The sequence below is a fragment of the Molothrus ater genome, chromosome 7 (genome assembly GCF_012460135.2).
Source record: "Molothrus ater isolate BHLD 08-10-18 breed brown headed cowbird chromosome 7, BPBGC_Mater_1.1, whole genome shotgun sequence".
NCBI classification, from domain to species: Eukaryota; Metazoa; Chordata; class Aves; order Passeriformes; family Icteridae; genus Molothrus; species Molothrus ater.
The window spans coordinates 23,642,169-23,666,800 of NC_050484.2; the positions used below are offsets into that span (position 1 = coordinate 23,642,169).

Genomic DNA, 24,632 nt, shown 5'->3' on the forward strand with positions numbered 1-24,632 from the left:
CGGGAGAGTTGAACAGAGCCGATCGAAACACAACTTTGCTTCATACCAAGCTTCCCAGCAGCTCGCTGCGTCGGGAGAGACTTTTCCTCCTGCAGAAGAAGAGGGAGGGGAGGGGAGCTTTGCATCCCCTCTTCCTTCTCCTGCGTTTTCTTTTTTTTTTTTTTTTTTCCTTTTGACTGCTTTGATGCATTATTAGCAGGACACTGGTTTTCAAGGAACTTTGCTCCCTTCCCAACCTGCCTCCTCCCAGCCCTTTGGGAAGAGTGTGTGTGTGCGCGTGAGTGAGCGACTGTGTGAAATCGCCGTCCCACCTCCCCAAACACCCCTGCTCCCCCACGCCTCCCCCCTGCAACCTGTAGGCTGTGCAACCCCTGCAGGCTTCGCTCTCTTTCCCCCCGTCCTTCCCTCCCTCTTTTTTGCGCTCCCGCGGATCGCGGTGCGAATTCCCCCTTTCGAGGCGAGAAAAAGCTGAAAGGATAAACGGGGGGGGAGAAAAAAAAAGACAAAAAAAGGAATTCTAGACCTCCCCCCTCTCCCAGCGCCAAAAGAAAAGCAGGAGGGTCTCGCACCCCGAGAATAACCCCCAGAGTGGGGCGCCTACAAGCAGGGGCTGCGCTTTCCTTTTTGAATTTTATTTTTTAAAATTCTTTAATTTTTTCTTATATTTTTTTTTCCTTTTTTCCTTTTTTTCCTTTTTTTTTTTTTTTTGGCCCCCGAAGGGGCAAGCGGAAAGCCAGCGCCGCCCGCTCCCGGCAGCCCCCCGCGCCCCGTCCCGCAGCATCCCCGCCGCGATGCTGCTGCGGCTCCTGGTGCTGCTGGGCGCCTGCCCGGGGCTGTCGCGGTGCCTGGGCTCCTTCGTGCAGTGCGAGCCCTGCGACGCCAAGGCGCTGTCGCTCTGCCCGCCGTCGCCGCTGGGCTGCGAGCTGGTGAAGGAGCCGGGCTGCGGCTGCTGCCTCACCTGCGCCCTGCCCGCCGGGCAGCCCTGCGGCGTCTACACCGAGCGCTGCGCCCGCGGGCTGCGCTGCCTCCCGCGCCAGGGCGAGGAGAAGCCGCTGCACGCCCTGCTCCACGGCACCGCCGTCTGCCTCAGCGAGAAGAGCTACCGCGAGCAAGCCAAGGCCGGTGAGTGACCCCGATCCTCCATCCGCAGCTCTCCCGGATGCTTATCCGCCCTGCCGGCTCCTTTTCCATCTTTCCGCCTGCTTTTTCCACCCCACCGCCAGCTCCCGGCTGCGTTTTCCCTCGTTCCGGGTGCTCTTCCATGACCCTCCGCTTGCTTTTCCGTCTTTCCGGCTCCCTTTCCATCTTTCCGCTTGCTTTTCTGCTCCCTCCCACTGGCTGCTCTTCCCTGCCCCCGCCGCTGCTTTCCCATCCCGCCGGCTGCTTTTCCATCTTCCCAGGTGCTTTTCCATGCTCCCACTTACTTTGCCGCCTTCCCGGCTACTTTTCCATCTTTCCGCCCGGTTTTCCATCCCCCCTCCCCCCCTCCCCCGCCGTGTGCTTTTTCGCCTTCCCGGCTCCTCCATTCCCCTGCACCACCAGCAGCTGCTTTTCCATCTTTGTGGCTACTTTTCTGCCTTTCTGCCTGACTTTTCTCTTTCACACAATGACATACCCTGGCTGCTGTTCCATCTTTCTAGCTATTTCCCCATTCTCTCTCCTCCCCACCCCCTCCACGAACTTTTCCAAGCCCCCAGTTGCTTTTCCATCATTTCTGTCTGCTTCTCCACCACCACCACCACCACTTCTCCCACTGATCTTTCACCCCTCCTATTGCTTTTCCACCTTCCCAGCTACTTTCACATCTTTCTAGATGTTCTTCCATCCACACCCACAGTTGCTTTTCCATCTTTGTGGGTACTTTGCCATCCCCCTAGCTGTTCTTCCATGCCCCCTGCCACTTTTCCCATCCTTCCTTCCATCTGTGCTCTGGTCAAACCTCCTGTTGCATCATCTCACAGCCCCCACCCTGCCTTCCATCACTGCCTCTTGATTGTCTCATCTCCAGTGGAAGGGTTTTCTTTCCCCACTTCCCAGATGCACCCTTTTAGTCACAACTGCATCCCAGTCCTTCCCCAGTTGCATCCTTTGCATCTTTCCTGCATCCCTGTCTTCAACCCTCTCTCTGACAACTTTCTATCACCATATCCTCCACCTTGCTCTGGGGCCCAAGCTGATCTCTGCAGATTGAAGTACAGAGGAGAGCAGGGCATCTCCTTTCAACCAGCAGCCCGTTCCCAAAGTCCTCAGCCACCCCCAGGTTTGTTGCTCTGCCTCACACTTCCTCCTTGGAATCACTACAGCCTGCTCTTTCTGTCTGCCAGCTGCTGGACATCTTTGTTGGGCAATGGGCTTTAAATCAGGGAGATGAAGAGAGCAGGTGCATTAGGGACAGGATCTGCGTTTGCAGAAAATAATGCTGGTGTGGCTAATAATGGGCAAGAACAGGTTAAAAGCAAGCATGAAGGCGAGCATGGCAGCACCAGTGCAAGGCCAAGCTTCTGAAATGTTTGTACCTTGCACGTGACAAAAGCATGAAAGAAAGTGCTCCTTCATTTTGACACTCATTTCACTCCCATTTCTGGATCCTGTAGCTCATGTGAGGACAGATTCCCTGTATTCCTCCAAATACATCCGTATTTCTGCCACAGTGTGAAGGGAGGTAGGGAGGGTGTCTGCATGTCCAGGAGACCACTTGGCAAAAAAAAAAAAATCAAAAAAACCAGAAACCCTCACTTTTTCTGGTCCATGAAACGGTCATTTCTACTTGTCAGCAAGCGTCTGCTTATACCCATGCAACGGGAATCCGTTTTTCCTTTCTAGCACCTAATAAATTGTGATGCTTTTATTATTTTTCCCCTTTGCTGCTTGCAGGCAGTGGTTGCGTTGCTACGCACCATCCTTCAGAGCAAAACCAAATTCTGTGTGTAATAACTTCCCCCCTCCCTCGAATGACATCAGATGTCCAAACTCCCTTTAATCAGCTAGAAACAGCAAAGCTGAGCTTGGTTTTTTGAAGAGCAGCTGTAAGCTAGGAGGGTTGGGAGCTGACCTGCACAGGGAGCAGAGGGTGAGGCCAGGAGCCACGTTCCTGCTGGGGAGCCCAGGAAGCTGGGCAGTAACCGCTGTCAGCAGAGATAGGCCAAGTATCCCGGAGTGCGTCATCCTGGTGTTTATTTACTCTGCACGTGTGTGTGCGTGGCCGGGGGCAGGCAGTGTGGCTGGGAAGGCAAAGCCATGCAGCTGAAACCCAGCAGGAGAGCAGGGCCCATTCCCCGTGCCTGTGCTGAGGGTGCCCCATTCAGGCACCTGAAGAAGCTTTGGCACTTGGCTCCCAGCATGAATATCCTTCCGTTTCACCTGCCTCGCACTTCCCAAGGAAACTGGTCCTTTAGCAGGTGCTTTGTGTGAAAACTTTTAACCCTTGTAATTCCACTCCTTTTGATTTTCTTGGGATTCAACACCCATTGAATGAGCAAGGAGAGGGACAGGAAAGCGGTGGCAGGTTTGTCGTGCAAACCAACCCTGTGGCACTACCTGCACTTCCAGTTTGGACTCCCCAAGTGCCGCAGGGGCCTCTTTTCGACAGGCTTTGTTCGCAGACAGCAGATGAGCCTGCATTGGAAAGGCTGCTGCAAGAAGCCACAGGAGACCAGAAGGCTCCTCTTGAGATTTATGCAATTGCAAATAGAAATAAAAAATAAATCAGGAATTCCTGAGGATGGGAGAGGGGAAAAAAAAAGTCACTTGGTATTCAACTGGTAGTGTGTGAGAACAAAGTATATTTTCATAGGCATGTTTCTAAGCAACAGGGCAAGAAAAGAAATTAAGTTTGACTTGAACTTTCTGGCCTCTGCCAGTTTGGCCAGCAGCACAGGGACCGTGCACTGGGAAAGCTGGCCTGGCCCTCCCATCTATCAATGACCAAAATTGGCCCTGAGCTGCGAACTGCTGAGAAAAAATCAGCACTCTGCAAAATAAACTATGTGGTGAGGACTAGATCAAACTACATTTCTATCTATTTCTGCCCTCGTGCTGGCCAAGTTTAAAATTGCAGATGCTTTCCTCCTTATGGACAAGGTAGAAATGCATTGAGCAGCACTGCAAGAGCCAGAGCCTGGGAGGCCAGGCTTAGCTCTCCTGTAGAGCAGATGTCTTGCCTGGGGACATGATGCTTGCAGGTAGCATGCCTCAGTTTCTTCATATGGATGCTGGGCAGTGGTACTGAGGAATGCCAGAGGTAATGAGCTGAATGTCCTCCTGGTTTGTTCAGAAGTCTGAAATGAAAGCAAGTGTGGGATTAAAGAGCCTTAGTAGGACTTGTTTTAAGTAGATGGATATTTAGGTATTGACAGGATGGTCCCTGTAGTCCTTCCTCCCACAACAGTCAGACACTGTCCTTTACTTAAAGCCAAACATCACGTCTGCAATTGACTGTTCCTGGTAAAAAAAACATGAATGAGCTTCATTTATGGCACAGGCTGCAGGATTCTGGGTTTTCTCTGTTTTGTTTAGGTTTCCTTTGAAATATACCATGTCTTTCCATTTTTCTCCCCTGTGCTCCTGCCAGACTTCCTCCTGCTGAGACAGCAAGGTCAGGCTGAGCACTAGGGAGCGGAGGGCACAGATTGGAGCCTGCTGCCCTAAAAACGCTCATGGAAAAACAAAGGTTGTCAAATATTTCCTTCTCTCTCATTCCTGCCCTCTTTCTAGAAAGCGAGCAAGACTTGGCAAGTTTCCTTATGAAACCGTGAGCCAACGATAACCAGGAGGGGAAAGGGGAGGGTTTGCAGAATTAGCCCTAAGAAAATCATCTTTGCAGCGTCAGCTGAAAGGTGGAGGAGGAGGAGTGCTGCCGAGCACAGATTTCCTGCAGCAGCTTGTGTTTGGTGCTGTCCTTTGTTGCTCCCCAACACATTTTCCCCCACCCCATTCCCCCTTCCCATACTCGCCTGCTCCGCATTTGGGGATGCGGGGCTTCAGGGGTGAGCAGAGGGGATGTGGGGAGGCAGGTGGGCAGCTCCATGCCGAGCTCCGGGGTGAGGGTGAGGGCAGGGGTCATGGGAGCAGGGATGCGCTGGCTTGTGCACATGTCACTGCGGGAGGGACCCGGCTGGTGCGAGCCGCACGTCCATTGTGCAAAGCAGCTCCGAGCTGTCAAGGTGAAAGCTAGTATCAACAGGCCTGCCAAACCTCAGACAACAAACAGGAAAATCTCCATTTTTTCTTTTGATCTGGAGTTTCAATAACAATATATTTAAAAAAAAATAGACGGAGAGTGAAATCCATCAGGTGCCAGCAAGAGAGCTGGGTTTCTGCGGTGTGTGTGTGTACGGGGGAGGAAGGGATAGGGTGGTTCAAACAGGAAAGGAGGGGCCTTGGCTGGAAGGATTTTTCGGCAGCCTGGTTTCTAAGGAAGGAGAGAGAATATTAAATAGTTGATCCAAATGAAATTCCTGCCGAGTGCCAGCAGAGATCACCGGAGAAAAGACGTGGCTCTGTGCGTGCGTGCGTGCATGAGTGATAGAGCTGGCCCCGAGCTTCCACACAGCCCTGGACCCGCTCCAGGTGAGTGCAGGGAGCCCCTCCAGAGCTTGCACCACCACAGCGGAGAGCAGGGGCTGCTCTCAAACGGGGGCCTCTGCAAACTTGAGGGATGCTGGAGGAGGCCATTGTGCCTCCTTGTGTCACACTTAAGCAGCAGCAGCAGCAGCATCCTGAGCCCAGATGATCGTCGCGGCTTTGGCACGTCAGTGACTTGAGCACAGTCATGTGCGACTGGAAGCGTTTGCTTCACTGCGGGGTGTCCCCTCCCGCTTGACAAAAGGGGGCAGGAAAGACTGGGTACCTTCTGTGCCAGCTTCAGGACATCCCCCAGAGTCTCCTGGGTCTTAGTTGGTCACACGTGTCGGGGCAGAGGGGGAGGAAGAGGAGGAGAGGCGGCGCCCGGCGCTGCCGCACACGGAGCGCGGTGCTCTGCTTCCTCCTAACGACGGCTGGAAGCGCTGCTCGCCCGGGCCCGGGAGCCGCAGATGCAGCAGCAGCGCTTCCCTAACCTCTTCATGCAGACTGAAAATCCTGGGAGCAGCCTGGGAAGGGTGGCGGGAACCTCATCCCCTCCGGGGCTTGCCGTCCTCCTCTCAGCTGGGTGAGCCGCTAAGAACAGTTGTAGCTCGTTTCCCTGTGCTAACTCTCGGGACAGATAAAAGCGCCCATGGCACAGCAAACCCTGCCCCCTTTTTAATTTTTTTTCTTTTTTTTTTTTTTTTTAACCTAAGCACTTAGTAGTGCAAATTCAAAGCCAGACGTTAAGTGGAGAATTTGTCTGGAACACACCTGCCCCTCGATGTGGGCTGCAGAGCAGCAATATTAATATGCACAGGGAAGATATGCGTGTGAGCATATGCACACACGTACCCGTGTTCACACGCCCACACACGCCTGCATAAACATTTAATGTGTGCAAGCACACACACGGAGCATTCTTGTTTCTGGAGGCAGAATGGTTTCCAGGCAGCACACACAAACCTCTCTTAGATGCAGGGGTTCTGGTTATGACTGGCACATCATATTTTGCCATGAAGATCAGATACTGGCATACAGATCAGCCTATCCTCTCCTCCCACTGAGGGCTCAGAAATGAGATGCACCAGGTGAGCATATCAAACAATAGGAGGTGAGGAAGGAGATAGATGCAAGATCTATCCTCCTCTCAGCCAGCTGTGTGGATCCAAACTCACCCCCTCTGTTTGGAGGTGGCTTGTGTTTTCTGGCTAGACTAAGATAAGACACTGAGAGATTTCTTGAGGGCAAATTTTCCCATGTCAAACAAGCAAATTCTTCCCAGCGAAGGTGTGAATTTTTGCCTTGCAAATGACAACCAGTCCACCTGCCAGGGCAGTGGTCGCTGGTGTCATAGGTGGAAGGAGATGGCGCCAAGGGCACTGAAGTCTCTGTGATCCTGCAAACTTCTGCATGCCAGGGAGCAACAACTGGCATTCAGGAAAGTGTGAAAGAAGAACTGAAATGGGAAAAAATGGCACATTTGCTGAAATGCAGCAACTGAGGGCAGGAGAAACAGCTTCCAGCACTGAGCAGAGGAAGCTACAGGACCCAAAGACATGATGCATGCAGAGGTCAGAGATGATCCAAAGATCATCTTTAGCCTGTGTGAACTCACTGGCAGTCAGCCTGATAACCACCTAGTTGTTTGTAAGGAGGCTTTTTACAGGGAAAAAATAGATACTGTCTGTTTATCATCAGGACTGGAATAGCCAAAAGTCTGAGGAGGCTCTGCTGGTGAGAAGGAGAGGGATACCTGACCCCCCATGCTGGAATCCCCTAAGACCTGGCCCACTGGGTCCAGTGAGCCTGAGCCTCCACACTGGGTCTCCCCAGGGTGATACACAGGGCAAGGACAGGGAGTGGGGGAACAGCTGTGCCAGCATTCCTGGATCCTGGGGCTGCCCATTTAAGATCACTGGGTACAGTTCATGATTCATGCCTCAGGTCATCCTGGAAGGGTCCCATCATATCTGGTGACATCCCCCATCCCCTTACCATTCAACCCCCACAAGACACTGTGTTCCTTCAGCTGTGTAGCCAAGGCAACTCTCAGCAAGATGTTGTTTTTGAGGTGGCTCTTTGATGCTAGTGATCTGAGAGGACCCCTTAGTGTTCATGTCAATCCACTGCTTGAAGTTCATCTCAGCAGGAGCCAGCATAATGTGTTTGCAGAAATTTGGGGCTCTTGGTGATTTGCTGTGAGCAAATTTGCTCTCAAGGAATCCATTTCTCAGCATGTTTTGGTAAGTCTTCTGTCTGTGATGTTTCCAGGACATGTGTGAGAGAGACACTCTGGTCAACAGATTAAACTTTGAGCAGGCATGTTAAATTTATCCTTGTGAAGTGGGCATTTCTTGTTTGCATGTGCACAAGGCCTTGCTCTCACTATTGCCCTTATTCTCCAGACCCCTCTGATATTCCCAGCATTTTTCATTGTACCTCCACCTCGGTGGTACTGTCTCTTCTATGCAGAATGTGGGAATGGGGGGTCAATATCTCCCCCAGAAAACTGGCACTCTGTTCCCTGTTAGCCTGGCAGACCTTGATCCTGGAGGATGCTGAGCACCTTTCCTCTAGGGCCAAAGAATCAAAGGCTTTTGGGCACCTCTCCCCTCGGTGGGAACCAGCTGCCTCAGTCCTCGAAGGACTGTGGGGCCAGAGCAAAGGCTGTTGGCTCTGGTAGGGCTGGAGAGCTCTTGGCAGCTTTGAGCCTGGAGGGGTGTTGTTGCAGTTTGGTTTGTTTGCTTGTTGGATGGACCCAGCTGGCTTGATGATGGAGATAATTGTTATGTTGATGGAGATGAGTTGTCTGGTTGCTATTTAAGGGCAAGAAAGATATCCTGACAGATACTTAGGGAAATGATTGCCTAGCTAAACAGAAGAAGGAATGTTTCTTAAAGGTAACTTTGGGGGCAAAGTTGGCTAATATTCATAATTCTTTTTTTGTAGAAAAACAGTAGAAATATTTTATTTTTCCAAATACAGATGGGATTCATCAGAGGACAATTAAATCAACAGAGTCATTTATTATTCATGCTTAAGAAATCAGATGTTATGTGTTAGACTAATGATGAAAATCTGTAATTAAATAAGCCAGTGAAAACTATGGAACCTGGCTTTCACTTCCTAATTTAAAGAACATGCTGGAAAAGAAGAAAAGTTTTACTAGGAAAAAATTGCAGAAGAATTGTCTTATGCCTGTCCTATAGCTGTCCAGCAGTCACTTATGCTGCTGCCACAACTACATGTCTTAAGATATTATTACATTTCTTAAGGTATTATTACATGTCGTAAGATATTTTATCTAAATACAAAGTGACATACAGTCATACTCTTACTTGTGTGTCCTTCTTTCCTGATGAAATAGTAGCTGTGGGTGAAATTTTACTGCATCATTTCATAACCATTTCAGTGGCCAGTTATTTGATTTTGTAAAAGCAGCAGTGACCTGAGGTTGCAGGAGAAACAACAAAGTGCAACAAGGATTTTACCATTCCAGAAAGGCTCTAGATCTGTGACAAGGGGTGGTCAGTTGTCTTTCATGGAATTTCAGACCCCAAAATGAAGGTCTGTACCCTTTTGTCCATCAAGATGCCCACGGGGATTTTTTAGCATTCAGAAGCATCTTTGCATTGTGTTGGACCAAAAGAAATTGCTAATGTATGCAGCGGTACAGGGTGGAAAATGGCTAAGAGAGGCAAGAGTCACCCATTAGGATCAAGCTTGGGCAAATTTCTCCTTATCAATATTGTCTGAGTGTGAATGTCAAGCTTCTGGTATTTTTTTGTGGTCCTACTTAGGTGGACTGAGAGATTAAATAACATCCAGGCCTACTGCAGGCAAAGGCTTTCTGAGAGAGGGAGCCATTAAGAAAGGAGTCCTGAGGGCAGAGGTTGGAAATTTCATCCCTCAGAGGTGGTAATAGTCAGGATGGACGGTACATGTGATGATGTGTCATCTGGTGCTGACACAGAGATGAGCAATGGATGATCTCACACAGCTTTTCCATCTGGTTTAAGGCAAAACTGTGAAAGTGAGGCTGAAGGCCTAGAAGTTAATCCAGGCTAGGCTGGAACTTGCAATCACAGCTGCACACCTGAAATACTTTTGGTGTTGTTAACAGTTCTTGTCCAACACCTCACACAGGTGCATCTCCACGCTCCACCTTGATGGGCCTTTTCCTGTCTCTTTGTGGTGAGCAAGGGACAAGCATCCTGGCAGCACCTGCTTTTAAGTCCAGATTTCTTGATGTCTCATGTATATTGGTACCACTCTTCACCTGAGTTTTAAAGATAAGCCCCACGGAGTCCAGGAGGGCAAATTACTTATTCCTTCTCCCTGGTTACACTTCCTCCACTGCTGATGCTGAGCTACCTGCATCCAAAAAGTCCCCCTGCCTGCTTGTTTTTCATGCAATAATGACAGCTGATGGACACATCACACCTCCTTCATTTCTGTGGGCACAGGAAGATATTTTCCACGTCATCTCAGGTGGTCAGATGATCAAAAAACTTCTTGTTTTCATTCAGAAAACCTTAAAGCATGTGTGTTCTCATCTTTTTGTCACAAATAAGCCCCCTGGAGAAACTGCTGGTAAACAATTCAATGATGCCTTGCAGGAGGTAAACCAGATTTTTCTCACCCTTAGATAGGGTGAGACTGTCATGCAGTCTCCTCTGAGTTTTTCTCTTTTAATCTTTCCTGCTCTTAGTTTCTTGGCAGCTTGGTATGGGTTTTGCCTCCTTTATTGCAACCAATGAAATCTGCTGCTCGGGTGGATTTATTGGAAAAGATGCGAGACTAAGAAAGTCTGAATTACTTCATCCTTGCCAGGAAGGAAGAATATGTCTTGGTCACTCTGATATTGAAAGATGATTTATTTTGATTTCTGTGGGTCATAATTCAGCTCTCAGCTTCTTCTGCAGTTTCAACATATGGAATGGTGAACATCTGCAGTCTCCAGATGATGTGAAGGAAATACGTTTTATCTTCCTATCATCAGTGCATCAGCAACAGGAGCTTCTTGATATAAATCTAATCCTGCAATACTTCCTTCCCCTCCACTTGCCAGTTCAGTTCTCTGGAAGATAACTTTGTTCAGGAAATGTCAGGCTGATATAAGCAGCTATCTAGCAACAGAGTGTCTGCAATTTTGCAAGATGGTGCACATCAGCATCGTTTAATTGAAATGGATGGACGTTTGCTCATCATCTTACTGGAGGGTGAAACTCTGGAAAGTTTCCCAATTCTTTTATTGGTTAGACATTTTGGGCTCTCTCTTGGACAGAAATCATCGTCATGAGAACCCAGTCTCTGGCTATGCTGCCTGTTGACTCAGACTGTCACCAGGTCTTGGTGTGTCTTGTATGTGCATTGTAAACTCCCACACCTGCATGGAGAACTGATTGTAAACAGATTTGGGAAGTCCTTGGAAAGAGACAAAGACAACACCTGTTCAGCCACAGTCTTTATTGTTACATCTCAAGGCAGCATCAGTCTAGCCCACCAGCTGGTGCCCAGCTTGGCTCTTCCAGCCCAGCATGAGTGCTTGGAGACTGCTGAACTAACAGCTAGCAATATGTAGGGTAGGAGCTTCCATCATGAAGCTCCCCATATCCAAACCTGCTTTTCTCCTTGCTCTACAGAGTTACTCTCAGAGAGTTTTATTTTGTGACTGCAGTAAAGTAGGGCAGCTCAGGAAAGTACCATGTGCACATAGCAACACAGATCCTTCCTTAAGCTTCCAGTTCCCATAGCTGTACCTCTCCCACCTCCGTGGCATTTGCTGGCACTGCGAAGTCATGCTGACCCAGAGATCCACTCCTACAGATAGCTCCTGCACTTCCAGAGCAGACCAAAACATGAGCTGGTTCCCTTGAGAGCTCCTTTCCCACATGCTGAGCTGCATTTCTCCCCCATCCGGCTCTGTATGAGGACACAGAGGTCATCAGGATGATGATCTTCCTTTCCCATGAATCCTGTGTGAACCTGGGGGCAGCCCAAGCACCTGATATTCACGCTCTGCAGGTGAGCCCTGGCTGATACAGCAGAATCTGTATCCACAGGTTTCTGCTGAGGAGACATTAATCACCTGAGAAAGAGCTGGTCTTCCAGGCTAGTTCAGCAAAGCCCAAACAATTACTTTAAAAAAAAATTTAAAATGTCATGGAATAGCACATCCCTCTGCCATCAGTGCTTGTTCTCTGAGGCTCTTCAGGTATTCTTGAGCAGTTCCCAAGCATCCTCCTGGCTCTCGGCTTAGGGAAATGAAGATAAGTTCTAGCCTTCCAAGTCAACTCTATGAAGCTTTTCCATCTCTTCTCTGAGCTTGGCCTTACTGATCCATATCCTTCCCTTAAATGTGTCTCAGTGGAACAAGGCAGTGAGGTTTCATCAACTTCCACCATGTTGTCACAGGGGTATAGGATACTGGAATACCCTGGGGCCCCTCTTCCAAAAGCTTGTGTGGCTTTTGAGCCATGGACTGATTGGATTCTGATCATCTGTCTTTGGTAGGTGACTGGGTGTGGTGGGGCAGAGTGGGTGTTTCTGGGAGCACTTCAGAGTGCTTTGACTGCTAAATACTTCCTTCCACACTCTGCAAATCACAAAAGTGTTTTGCTGCCTTTGGCAGGTATTGAAGTTCCTAATTACCAGGCATGAAATAGGGTCTGTGTTTTCTTACTACTGCTCCTGTGTCTGTAAAACAGCATGGCTCATGGGAACTACATCACAGGCTTCAAGGGGACCAAGACTGAAGAGGTGGTGGAGTGACCTTTCTTAACTTCAGACCTTTGGAGGCCTAAGTGTGATCACTGGAGTCACAGTAGGGGATACTGGACTTTAGTTCCACCCTAAAATCATAACCCAAGCCAGATGATGGGGCTGGTCACAATTTGGAGGGTGCAGCATCTCTGCAATGACTTACACATGGAGTTTGGCCATCCAGAACACCTCAGTGTTAGCATTTGGGTGTTATGTGACATAGATTTAAGTGTCCGTTGCACGTTGCTGAGACTTGTGAGAGGTGGGGTGGCAGTCCCAGCAGAGCTGCTGTTATTCTGTCCTTCTTGGTGTGTGGTGTCTCATTTGAGACTCTCATCACCTGCAAGCATTACCAGCATGCTCCCTCGCCAGTCCCTGCCAGACAGACTGCACCGGCTTGATGCCAAGACCTCACCAAAGCACAAAAGTTCGTTCAAAGTCCAAGGCACATTGCAGCTGGCTCTCCAGCAGACAACACCCTGGGCTAGTGAAGGAACTGGCTGGAGCCTCCATCCTCAGCCCTGGCTGCTCGGCTCCAGTGGGTGCCAGATGGCCTCGGGCTGGGCTGCCTGAGCTCACTGCCTGACCTCAGCTGGGCGGTGGTCTCAGCAGTGACCCCAGCACAGGCACAGCGCCTGGGCCGCTCACTGACCACCCCAGCAGGGCTGGGGGCTGTCACCACCACACTGGGGGCTGTGCCTGCAACGGGAATGTCAGCAAGCTGTTGTTCATTAGGCGGGTGAGAGCTCCTGGGCTTCTGCCTGGGCTGAGCCTGGTGGCCTCTGGGGAGCTCAGGAATGCTTTTGCTCAGTTGTACTCTCCAGCTGCCAAAGGGTGCAAGATGAGATGACTCTCCTCTCTTTGCATCTCTTCCCTGCCTGCATTATCCCTTCCCTGCCTGCATCTTGAGAATGCAAACACAGTGGCTGTCTCTGTGTGCTGACCACGAAGGAGGAATTTTTATTTTCCCATCATGGCCACAGGTGCAAGTCTAGGTCAGGGACGAATTTGCCTGCCAGTACCAGGAAGTTTTGATGTAGGCCAAGCATGTCCCCTCCTCCGGAGTGGGCAACAAATGGGGAGTTCAGCTGGGGAAAATATTCAGGATTTTTTCCAGCCAGGTACCTAAGAATAGAATTCCTGTATAAGCCCCATATGCAATGAGCATCTCTGAACAGGGATGGCTGAGTTTGGGGAAGAGGAATGACTGGACAAATTCTCAGAGTCTCCACAAGTGACATTTTTGTTGTTCCTGTGCTAGAGGTTTAACTGAGATCCCCATTAAGTCTTTCTTCAACACCTTCCTGCTTAAGTGGTGTATTATGTTAGTGCCTATGCTGTAAATAATAATGATCATGATAATAATCAAGAGGGCTGTTTAGCAGGGTTGTGCTGTGGTTGTGCATGTACTGCTTCAGTGCATGTGGCTTTTGGGGATGGTGTTGAACAGGACAGCAAGTCCTCTAGCAGTGGGCTGTGGCTGTAACGAGCACGGTTCATTAAGAGCAGCAGTCAATAGATCCTTTCTGCCAGAAACCAATGAAAATGTGTTACAAAAATTTGAGCCTCCCAGCCATTTGGAAAAAGTTCTGTGTTCCACTCTGTAATGTCAGCAGGCAGGGATGCAATGTTCCCACACACTCTGCTCCCCCATGTGAGCGCACCCACCACCTTATGGGTCACATGGGTCCAAAGCATCTGAAGCCAGGAGCACCAGGCTGGGTTTTGATGCGGGGCAGAATGATGTGTAGTCTGCTCTGGGTGGTATCTCTTAAGGACAGCAGGCAGCCAGACAGGAGCAATTTGTGGCTTCCCAGAAACAGTGCCTGGTATTTTGCTACTCCCCTTCCCTTCTGCAAGGAATGGTTGGAAATGATTCCTGTTAGGGAGTTTCCACTGGCTAGCCTGGCATGGGGAGAAGACACTGTGCCTCAGCCCAGGGCATAGGACATCCCATGCTCTGCTGTGGGTATTTTCTACGTCCCAGGGCTCATCAACAGCACAGTCATTTTGGCCTGGCTTGGGTCAAGAGCCTTTCCAGATGCTTGCCCGTTTTTCCCTGGGCAAGAGTGGATCAGACCATACATGAAGCCATGGAGTGGCTCTGAGCTGAGTTCAGTCTCCTGCCTTGGCTGTAGGGGCAACATTCCTTTGAGGTGGCTTCAGTCCATGTATCACCTCCAAGCTAGCCAAGCATCCTCAGCTTGGCTAGCAATGTCATTCTTTTGTGTCATTTTTCTGTGCCAGTAAGCTTGGGACCTCTAGTGAGAGGTGGTCCCCTCCTGTGTTGTGGGGAGAAGGAATGGAGCTATGCAAGCCACCCACCTTCTGTTTCCCACTGTCCCTCATCTGGGGACACCGTGAGTAGGGCCTGCCTGGCCATGCCCTAAGCCCACAGGATTGCAGCGTGCTTTGCCCATGCCTTGTGTCCCCAGACAGGCAGCTGTGCCTCTGCAGGTGCCACCAGGCTGGCAGGCAGATGGGAGTAGGCGGGAAGGGGCTGTGTGGCAGGCCAGAACCTGACAGTGAGGGAGGAGGGAACTCCAGCCTGAACTCCTTCCTGAGTCTTCCACACAAGTTGGGCTCATTTGGTGAAACTGGGCGTTGCTCCTGCCAGCATCTCCTCAGGCATGGAGGAACAGTGGTGCCAAATGCTGCCTGCCATGAGCCAGCCTGGGGGCAGACAGAGGGTAATGAATGAGCTGGTGGGTGAGGATGGGCAGGTGGGTGCAGGAGCTCTGGGGATGCTGATGTGAGTGTCTGGTCTGGCAGCAGTGGGCAGCTGCAGGTTAAGGTGGATGGTCCAGCCAGGAAGAAGGAGAGGAGCTGCATGGGTGCTGCATGCCCCAGCTCTGCCTTTCCCTCTCCTCTTGGCACTGGGAGGGCCCTTTACCAGCTGCCCAGAGCTTGTCAGGAGTTTCTGTGAGAGTCCTCTGCCCTTCAGTTTGCCAAAATTGGCTTGTTAGAAGTAGGGGTTGCATCAGCCTTCTTGTTGAAGGAAATTAGGCTATAAAAAACATAAGAGGATGGAGGAAAGGGATCCCTTCAAGGCATCCATGGAGTTATCACTGGGATATAAAAACCCAAACTAGACACCACTGCTGAGTCACAGATGAAGGAGTCCCATCACTTCTAATCCTTGTTGTATGACATCCCAAGCATATGTTCCTACTTGAGGGGGAGCACATGCATGCCAGGGAGAGCGAAGGGGGTCAGTTCTAGGTGCTTTTCCAGCCCTGCAGAAGGCACCAGACTTGGATTGGGATCTGGGCAGCTTTTAGTGCACATCAGTTATCTCCAGGAGCACAGGGCTCCTGTGAATCCCATGTATCCTTGCTGAAAGGGCTCCACACTAGTCCACACTAGTGGCTTGCCGGCAGCTTGCAGGGAGAGGAGGGATAAGGTGCTTGCAAGAGGGTAAAGCTGCTGACCATGTGAGCAGTCTGAGCTGCTGCAGACACCCATTGCATGCTGAGTTCTGGGGACTGGACACCCTGTACTGTTTTTCAGACTGAATCCTCACTGCCTTGTATCCTTTATTTGTTAGGATTGCCCTAAGAAGCTGTGCCTCAGTTATTTGTTATTGCGGAGGTAATGAGTTGTGCCTCTCCTGTGTTACTGGGGGTTTGCCAGCACCAATGTGAAACTTCCCTTCATTACTGTAGGGCAGCCCAGGGAGGTACTCTGGCAGCGCCTTCTCCAGCCCTGGATGTGGGTGCCAGAGGGGATTCCTGGGACAGAACACTGCGTGTTTCACTGCTATGAGAAGGGCTTAGTCACTGCAGATGCCTCTGTTCTTCTTTCAGACCTTGAGTTGCCAGAATATCTTTTGAGGCAAAGGATGTACTTCAGCTGCACCTTGTATTGTTTCACTCTCTGGGGAGTAATTTCCAGTTTACTCAGTTTCTTCTCTATCCCCTGTCTGTCATCCTCTTAGAGTAGAGGAGCCCTGATCTGTGCAGGCAGTTGAGTCCTGCAACAAGGAATAAAACCCCAAGCATATAAGCATAATGGGGTAAAATGGCAAAATTATCCCATCGTGGGGAGCCACATGAGTCCTGGGGATGGTACAGGGGATTTTTTATGTTGCTCTTGGCAGTTAGGAGGGTGTAGAGTTGGGGATGCTCATCCAGTGCCGTTCTTGTGGAAACAAAAAAAACAAAGGGCCACTTTAATAAATAAGTGGCCATGAAAAACGTTCAGATTTTTGCTGGGAGAGTGCAAGGTCCCCTTGGCAAGGAGGAATAGGAGACTTCTACCTGTGGTTGGCTTGGGCACCCAGTGACACTCGGTCACCTCCAAACCCCCCAGCTGAGGTGTGTGTGACAGTCTGGCACTGCCATCTGCCACTAAGCATCTCGTCTGTCCCCCCCACTGGGCATCCTCAGGCATCCCTGGGCAGCAGTGGCATCCTCTTCACCTTTGTCCCTCCTAGTGCTGCATCTGGGCTCCACAGGGAGCAGTCAGTCTGCAGAAAGAATCCTGCTTGCCTTGTTGGGGGCGTATATCTGCTTTTATTTTAATCCCTGAGCCTTTTTCCCTCCTGTAGGAGGGGGTGATCTGGGTTCACTGGCATAGAAATTGCAAGAGATGCTGTTCAGGGACAGATTTCAGCTACTCTGATGCTTTCTTTCTGCTGCAGTGAGTTTCCTCATGGTCACTTTCTGGTCCCAGCACGGACTTGTCATCAACAACACCAGACAGCTGGGGACCCAGGGGTCAGGAGACCAGGAACCTCAGGACCTTTAAACTGTATTCAAATTTAGTCAAGAAATAACCCTTTTTCACTCTGGTGGTTGTACTAAATGTCACAAGTCATCTAAGTTTAGACTGTCCCCAGCTTGCTCCTATATATAACTGCTCAGGGCTCCTGACTGCATCTTGCCAGCAGAGGTTGTGCTGGGGGGTCTACAGGAAGATGGGTGCCATGGACAGAACCTAAACATGTTCCCCTTTTGCTGTCAGTACCATCAATGGCAGTCAGGCAGCATTACTTGGCAGTGTTACCCTTGGCTTTGCTGGCTGCTGGGTGTGTGTCAGCAGATGGGAGCTGGTTTGATCCCATGAGTGGGGCTGCAAGCTGAGGACCCTGGAGATCCAGCACTTGTCAGCCGCATCTTTGGTATCACTGCTGAAATGTCTGCCCAGCCACGTGGTGGCTGTGCTGTGTGATTGACCTTGGCCTTGGAATTGTCTCATCTTCAAGCATTCCTGGCTTGTGCTCTTGCCTTCTTAAGGCAGGGTGAAGTATGAACTCGTCACTTAATCCTCTCAGCATGGATAAACAGAGGCTTCTCTGTCTCATTTATGTGTCACCTGGCCCTGGAGGTAGGATGACCCTCATACTGGTCTTTTTCCACAAAAAAACAATGATGGCCCTTGTATGTAGAAATGCATCCTAGACCTCTGACTCCTCCTAGACAGCTTCCTGTCCCGAGCTCAGAGGTCACACAAAAACCTTGTGAAGTCCCACACAGTGGGATAAAGGCAGGGCTGTAGGCAGCAGCTGAGAAAGGGATTCCTTCAGTTATTTGTTCTCATCCTGCCTGGTCCAAAGCTCTTTCTGGGGTTGGACAGGAGGGTCTCTGTGCAAAAGCAAGCCCGATTCATCTCACAGAGACATGACAGTTTGGTACCCCATCCCTTGCAGAACGGGAGTCACGGGAGCACGAGGAGCCGACCACATCGGAGATGACAGAGGAGACCTACCCACCCAAGGCCTACCGGCCCAAGCACGGGCGCCTCTCTGAGCTCAAGGCTGAAGCCCTGAAGAAGGACCGCCGGAAGAAGCTGACCCTGGCAAAGTTTGTGGGCATGGCTGAGAACACGGCTCACCCTCGTGTGGTTATCCCCGAGCTCCGGCAGGAGTTTGAGCTGGTGGGTGCCTTCACCTTCCCTCCATGAGGCTCCCATGGGAAGGTGACTGTGGAGGGCTTTTACCCCTAGGAAATGCGTCCTAGTTGTGGGGGGACCTGGGGGCTTTTGCAGCTGGAAGGTTCTGTGAGGTGCTCCCCTTCTCACATTTATCTCCCTGCGCGCAGGGCCCGTGCCGCAGGCACATGGAGGCATCCCTGCAGGAGCTGAAGAGTAGCCAGCGGATGGTCCCCCGCGCTGTCCACCTCCCCAACTGTGACCGCAAGGGCTTCTACAAGAGGAAGCAGGTAAGATGTTCCCCACCCAGGAAGGCTTTTCTCTGCCACTGCCCTGGGTGGGAAGGATGGAGGTTTTTCCTTTGCTGGGTTAGTCTGGGTGTTGCTGCAAGCATCTCCAGACACATTTGGTGGTGGGTGGCCTTGCTGATGGCTCCAAGTGCCATCTGGCTTGAAGCAAGCATCCTGAAGGAGCTGGTCAGGGAGGGGGAAAAGTCAGAGAGCCCTGGGCTGGGGGAGTGCTGAAAGCAGAGAGCAGGAGATGGGGATTGCATTGCTGGTGTGAAACGGCCGAGGCCTGGTCCCCAGGGAGGGAGCTACACAACGTCTGGTGGCTCATTTCTGATCTCTGCCCTTGGGTGTCTCCCCAGTGCAAGCCCTCCCGGGGCCGGAAGCGTGGGTTGTGTTGGTGTGTGGACAAGTATGGCATGAAGCTGCCGGGGACTGACTTCCTGAGCGGAGACCTGCAGTGTCACGCGTTCGACAGCAGCAATGTGGAGTGAAGCCACATCCCCTCCCTCCGCCCCATCACTATCTATCCAGACTCCCTTCCACCCTCCCCTCCGCACCTCCCCACGCCCCGGGACTCCGATTCCTTTCATCTCATGTAAGACGAAAAAAGAAAGGAAAAGAAAAAAGAGAAAGGAAGAAAAATGAAAAAAACAGAAAGGGAGAGAAGGAAAGAAAGAAAGGAGAGAAGTAAGGAAAGGAAAAGTAAAAAGAGAGAAAAGAAAGAAAAAAGAGAAAAGAAAAAGGAAAATTAAAAAGAGAAGAAAAGAGAAAAAAGAGAAAAGAAAGAAGAGAAAAGGAAAAAAGAGAAGAGAGAAAAATAAACCCTGAAGAAACTGAGGACTCGGAATCTACAACAGCCTTTTGACAACAAGGACTCAGCAAGGAAAGGATAGAGCCAGAGACAAACCAGCCATGGCCACTCTGCCATCCTGCACCTCTCCCCAACGCTGCCTGCACCCCTCTGCCACAAGCAGAGGTCACCCTGATGTAGGAAGCTCTCCAAGTTGCTGATTCTCCAGTACGGGTTTTGGGCAGGTTCATTTTTATTTTTATATTTTTTTCATGTTAGCTAGTTGATTTTTGAAGGGTCTTGAGAGAAAATCTTGTGGCCACCAGCGTTCCCCTTGCAGTCCTCCAGAGTGTCCTCCCCATGTTGCTGGGACTCACTTGAGTTGATTTCCATCTCAAATGACTGCCCCCAATCCAGGCAGATTTCAGCAAGGGAGGAGACATGGGACTGTTCACTTTGTGTCTGGAGATAAGCTGGGGAGGGAAACACAGATCCTGCAACAGCACAAATACCCCCAGAAAGTATCTGTGGACTTCAAAAAAAATTATCACAGAAGGAAATACAGTCTCCCCTGTCCAGTTCATCTTGATTGGAAGGTCAGAAATTTTCTTGGACAAGCAGGACTGGCCTTTGTCCATCCAGGTGTGAAAGTGTTCGTCACCTGCATGCATTTGTGTGTGCATTGATGTGGCTTTCCGTCCTTGCAACGCTTCACCTTGAATTCTGGAGGTTTCAATGTAATATGCAATTGGGGGATATGCTGCCCCTCTCAAAAACAAATAATGACCTGCTGGATTAAGCACAGAAGCAGAGTTATGGAGGAGCATCGGTGCCTGTGGAATCACGGCCTCATCAACTCTGAGGACTGCATCACTGTTCAGACTGAAGTATCCCTACATGGAGACAGGGGAATCAGGGCCAAAATTCTTCACCACCCTTTGCCACCACAAAGACGACCAACTATGGAGTTTTGTTTTTTTTTTTTTTTTTTACACAGCCGAAAATGTGGTTTGCTCCAGGGGGGGAAAGCCCCCAAACCTCCAGTTTGTTTCATCTTGGTTTTTTGTTAAGGCCGGTTTATAGCTTTCCCCGTGGGTAGGAAAACACCATCCTTTTGCATTGAGGATACTGCTCATGTTGCCACGGCTGGTTCCCATGACCCTGCAGTAAGATCCTGTGATGGGCCCTTGCCTTTAACCCGGGGCCCAGCTCCTTGTTGAGTGACAGCAGCCACTGCACCATGGAGACCCACTGCCTTGGGCATGCTGGGACAGCCCTCGGCTGCCTTCCTAACTCATTTCTTGTTTTTAACATTTGCATTTGATTTTGGGACTCTCGCCTCTTGCTTATCCCTGACAAGGGTCTCCACGATGTTGGTGCTGGGAGGAGATCCTGCAGTGAATGGAAGGAAAGAAAGGAAAGGGAGCTGTGGGGTCTGGGTGCTGTGGTGGGGAAACACACCCGCTGGGAACCACATCCTACTGCCACGGCTGGAGGTGGCAGCCAGCACTGGCCAAAGGACACAGCAGATCTCAGGTGGAAGGTTCCTGAACCCCCATATCCCTTTCAGCTTCCTGGACCTGGGCAGAGAAAATTGGAGGTCCACAGCACCACTGGAGCCCCACCAGTGGGGATGGGACAAGGGAGTTCTGGTGAAGGCTTCTTGCCATCACAGGTTGGGAGCCTTCATAGCCTCTTGTGAGATGACATTACTCCCCTAAGCATCCCGTGGGCTCCCCACCAGGATGTTACCCTGATGGAGGGCAGGACTGGACACCTGTGGTTATTTCCCTCCAAATGACAGTGGGAGCAAGTTTTGCCTATGGACTTCCACGGAGATGCAGCAGAACACATTTTGTCCTGAGGACAAAGCACCTTCCCATGTTGGAAAGAAGGAAGTGTGCTACCAGTGTAGATGTGCCCCCAAAAAAGCCTGTTGGAATGGGGTAATTCCATGTTGTTGGAAGGGAGCATGGTGGGGGCTGAGAGAGGGACCCCTCCAGGCTCTGCAGGGCTGATGGAGCAGGGTTGGCTTAACCAGAGTGGTGGATTAATGCTGGGGTGCAAGTGGAGTGAAGAATGGGGTGAAGACAGCAGGAGGAGCTTGTGCTAACCCCAAGGGCCACTGGACACCATTGTTGACACTGTCCGCTTGCTGATCCCTGTGCAAACCCTCCTGACTGTCATAGGCCAGTACCACCTTTCCCAGGACCCTTCCTTCCTTCTCTCTTCCTCTTTCTTGCTTTTTTTTTTAATTTGTTTGGTTTTTTTTGTTTAATTTCCCAAAACTTGAAAGCCTTCGGCTGCAGAGAAAGGAGACGTGCCCCTGGGGTGGGATGGGAAGGGCACCAGACCCCCATGGACCTTGCATTTTGGCCAGGATGCTTTTTGCAGGGTGAGGGTCAGCTCACAGGGCCCCACAGTGGTGTCACAAAGAGGCCACCATAGACACTGGAAGGGACACAGGGCGATGCTGCGTCCTCTCCCTACCAAGCAAGTCTACGTGGCCCTGGGAGCCCAGAGTACCAAAATCCATCCCACACAGCCTCCCTCACCCCTGCACACCCCATGCTGGGATGGCATTGCCTGTCCTGTCCCCACAAACCTGGGGGAAAGGATGATGGACATTTGGGGTGCACCACCCTCACCCCCCAGATCACCTCGGCTCCCTGGACGGGGCACCAGGTGACCCCCCCAGCTGCCCACTCCCTTAAGGATCCCCAGCAGGACGAGGCTGTTTACAGGCTGCACTAATATTTAGGACCGGGGTTGGAGCCTGGGTTGGGCTGGGATTGAGAGTGACTTCAGGAGGGCTTGGTCACCCTCCGGGGTGGCAGTGATGAGGTGCTCCCATTCTCAGCACCCAGCAGCACCCTCTGCATTTAGGATGAGAGAACCAGAAGGGGCAGATTTGGAAGCTGGGGAGGGTTGAGGCACACCAGGAGATGCTGGCAATTTGTGCATTGGGGGGCCATGAGGCTCCGGGGTCTCTGGCTACGGTATTTGTGCTGAGCCCACGTTGGTGTCTAGGATGCGAGCTGGGAAGGAAGGAGAGGACAAGGATGGCTCAGGACAGCCCTTCCACCACATCTGCCCAGGGAACGGCGCTCAGTGGCTGGGCTACCCCTTGTCTGTACTGCAGTGGACTTCGAAAACCACTAGTACAAGAGCATTTTGCACTATTTCTCCGCTCTCTCCCCCCTTCCCCTTTTCTCCGCCTTCCCCATGAAAATTCTTTGCTGTTGGTTTAGTTTTCTTTTTTTTTTTTGTTTTGTTTTGTTGTCATTGTTGATTTTTTTTTCCCCCCAAATGGAGCATTGTATATTTAAAGAACTGTCAGTTCACCTCGCTTCCAGACCGCTGTCCTGGCCCTGGCTAGGATCCCTGCCTGCTGTGGCCCCCTCCCCAGCCCCACCAGCCACCGCCACTGCCACCGGGACAGACGTCACCACGCACGTTACCCACCGTTGTAACACAGTTGTTAAAACACACCAGATTCCGAGTTTCCTGCCTGGTTTTTATCTTTAAGCAATACTCACTACACATTTTACGGTAGCTTTTTATAGCTTTACATACATACGGTAGCTCTGTTGTTTTGTTTTGGTTTTGTTGTTTTGTTTTTTTTTTTTTCCAGTAAACAAGAAATACTCATAATCTTACTGGTGGGAAAAAAAAAAAGCAGTTTGTGAAAAACTGACAATGGAAGAAGAGCTTAATGCTCTGTTTAGCATTTTGTACTTAAAAAAAAAATCTCACATTTTATTAAAAAGTGAAGATTGCTGTATACTATTTATTCAACTTATAATTTATGTTACTCTTTGATCTTTGTCTTTTCTCATGACAAAGCATTTATTTAATAAAGTTATGCATTCAGTTAGCTCGTGCCTGACCCTCGTGGAGCATCTGTGTGCCAGGGCCTGCCAGTGAGCTGCTCCAGCCCCGAGCATCCCATGGCCGCCTGTGTTGGGTCTCTTGGGGGGCTCAGCCAGCTCCACAAGGGTGCTCAGGGAGGTACAGGGCATGGGATAAAATGGTGGCAATGCTTAAGGGGAGCTTTTGATACTAGAACAGTCTGCTAGGTGACTGGTAAAAGTTGCAAGCTTAACTTTACAGCTTCCTGCAAGCAGAGCTACAATTTTTTATCTTTTGGGGTTTTTTTTAGAATTTTCTTTGCATGGATGTGGCAGTGGGGCACAGCACACATATTCAACCAGTTTACCAGGGCAAAGTACCTAGCAACCAGTGACGTTAAGCCCCTAAATGCTGTCTCAAACTGAGCTCCACAGCTTGGGAGCAGACGTGCTCTTTGAGTCTCAGAACTTTTGGGGCCGCTGGAAGATTTGCCCCAGTGTCCCAGCGGCAGGAACATCCCTGGAGCTGCTCAGCCCAGCCAGGCCGTGTTCTCAAACACTCTGCGGTAGCTCTTGGTGGCTCATCCCGCTGCCCTCCCCGGTGCTGGATCTGACCCTGCCCCACCGCCCAGGCAGCCATCACCCTTCATTCTCCCACTCCCCCCGAATTCCTCCCTCCTGTGCCCTTCTTCCCTTCCATTCACCTGCCAGCATCCCCCGTGCCCCCAGAGCGGGGCGGGAGGCAAAATCATCCCCTTTGCCCCTGCACTGAGGACCGTGGGCTGCCAGGGCTGCGCTAACAATGCATCCCGCAGCCATCTTGCAGCACATGGAGCTGGCACAGCCACCCTGTCCGTGACGGACACCCTGTCCCCGATGGACACCCCGTCCCCCCGGACACCCCACACGGCCGGGCCCGACCCCCTCAGGCAGCACCGGGGGCCGGAGCCGCGCGGCGCCGCAGCCGCCACCGAGGCGGCGCCACGCCCCGCCCGCGTTACCCTCAGGGCCCGGCCGCGCTGCTGCCGCTTGCAGCCGCAGAGGCCCTGAAATGGAGCTTCCCGTGCAAAAAGTTATCGCTGCCTTCAACTACGGGCTGATAAATCACATCCCTAAGGACAGGTGGAGCTGTATGCACGTGTATAAGTAGCTACAGCTATGCAACATACAGTTTTACACTAAGGATGTTCTTTATATTAAATATCATTGTTTATATTGTACTATTGTACAAGGTTTTATACTGAAAATACTAGTTAGAAATTCTTCGCTGTGAGGATGATGAGGCACTGGAACAGGTTGGGCAGAGAAGTTGTGGATACCCCAGCTGTGGGAGTGTTCAAGGCCAGGTTGGCTGGGGCCTGGAGCAGCCTGGTCTAGTGAAAGGTGTCCCACGCTGTCACACACAGCTCGTGTTTGTTCCCCTCCAGCCCCCTGCACGGGAGGGTGGCCCCAGGCACTGCTAGGCTCTGGGCACCTTTGTCACCTCCAGCCCTCTTTGGG

The 24,632-nt window shown here is 50.9% G+C and overlaps 1 protein-coding gene and 1 long non-coding RNA gene across 2 annotated transcripts in view; one reads left to right on the forward strand and one right to left on the reverse strand.

The window, feature by feature from the left end:
* The window catches only part of LOC118688663 (uncharacterized), a 31,672-nt gene extending 30,215 nt beyond the window's left edge, over nucleotides 1–1,457 (reverse strand). The window contains exon 1 of the long non-coding RNA XR_004980498.1: nucleotides 1,425–1,457. This is a non-coding gene — a long non-coding RNA (uncharacterized LOC118688663). The remainder of the gene's footprint in view (nucleotides 1–1,424) is intronic.
* On the forward strand, nucleotides 613–23,158 carry IGFBP5 (insulin like growth factor binding protein 5). The gene is made up of 4 exons (XM_036386362.2): nucleotides 613–1,122; nucleotides 17,981–18,207; nucleotides 18,372–18,491; nucleotides 18,851–23,158. Exons 1-4 carry the CDS (start codon nucleotides 792–794, stop codon nucleotides 18,980–18,982), a joined length of 810 nt encoding a protein of 269 aa, XP_036242255.1. The 5' UTR covers nucleotides 613–791; the 3' UTR covers nucleotides 18,983–23,158.
* Nucleotides 23,159–24,632: the final 1,474 nt, after the last annotated feature.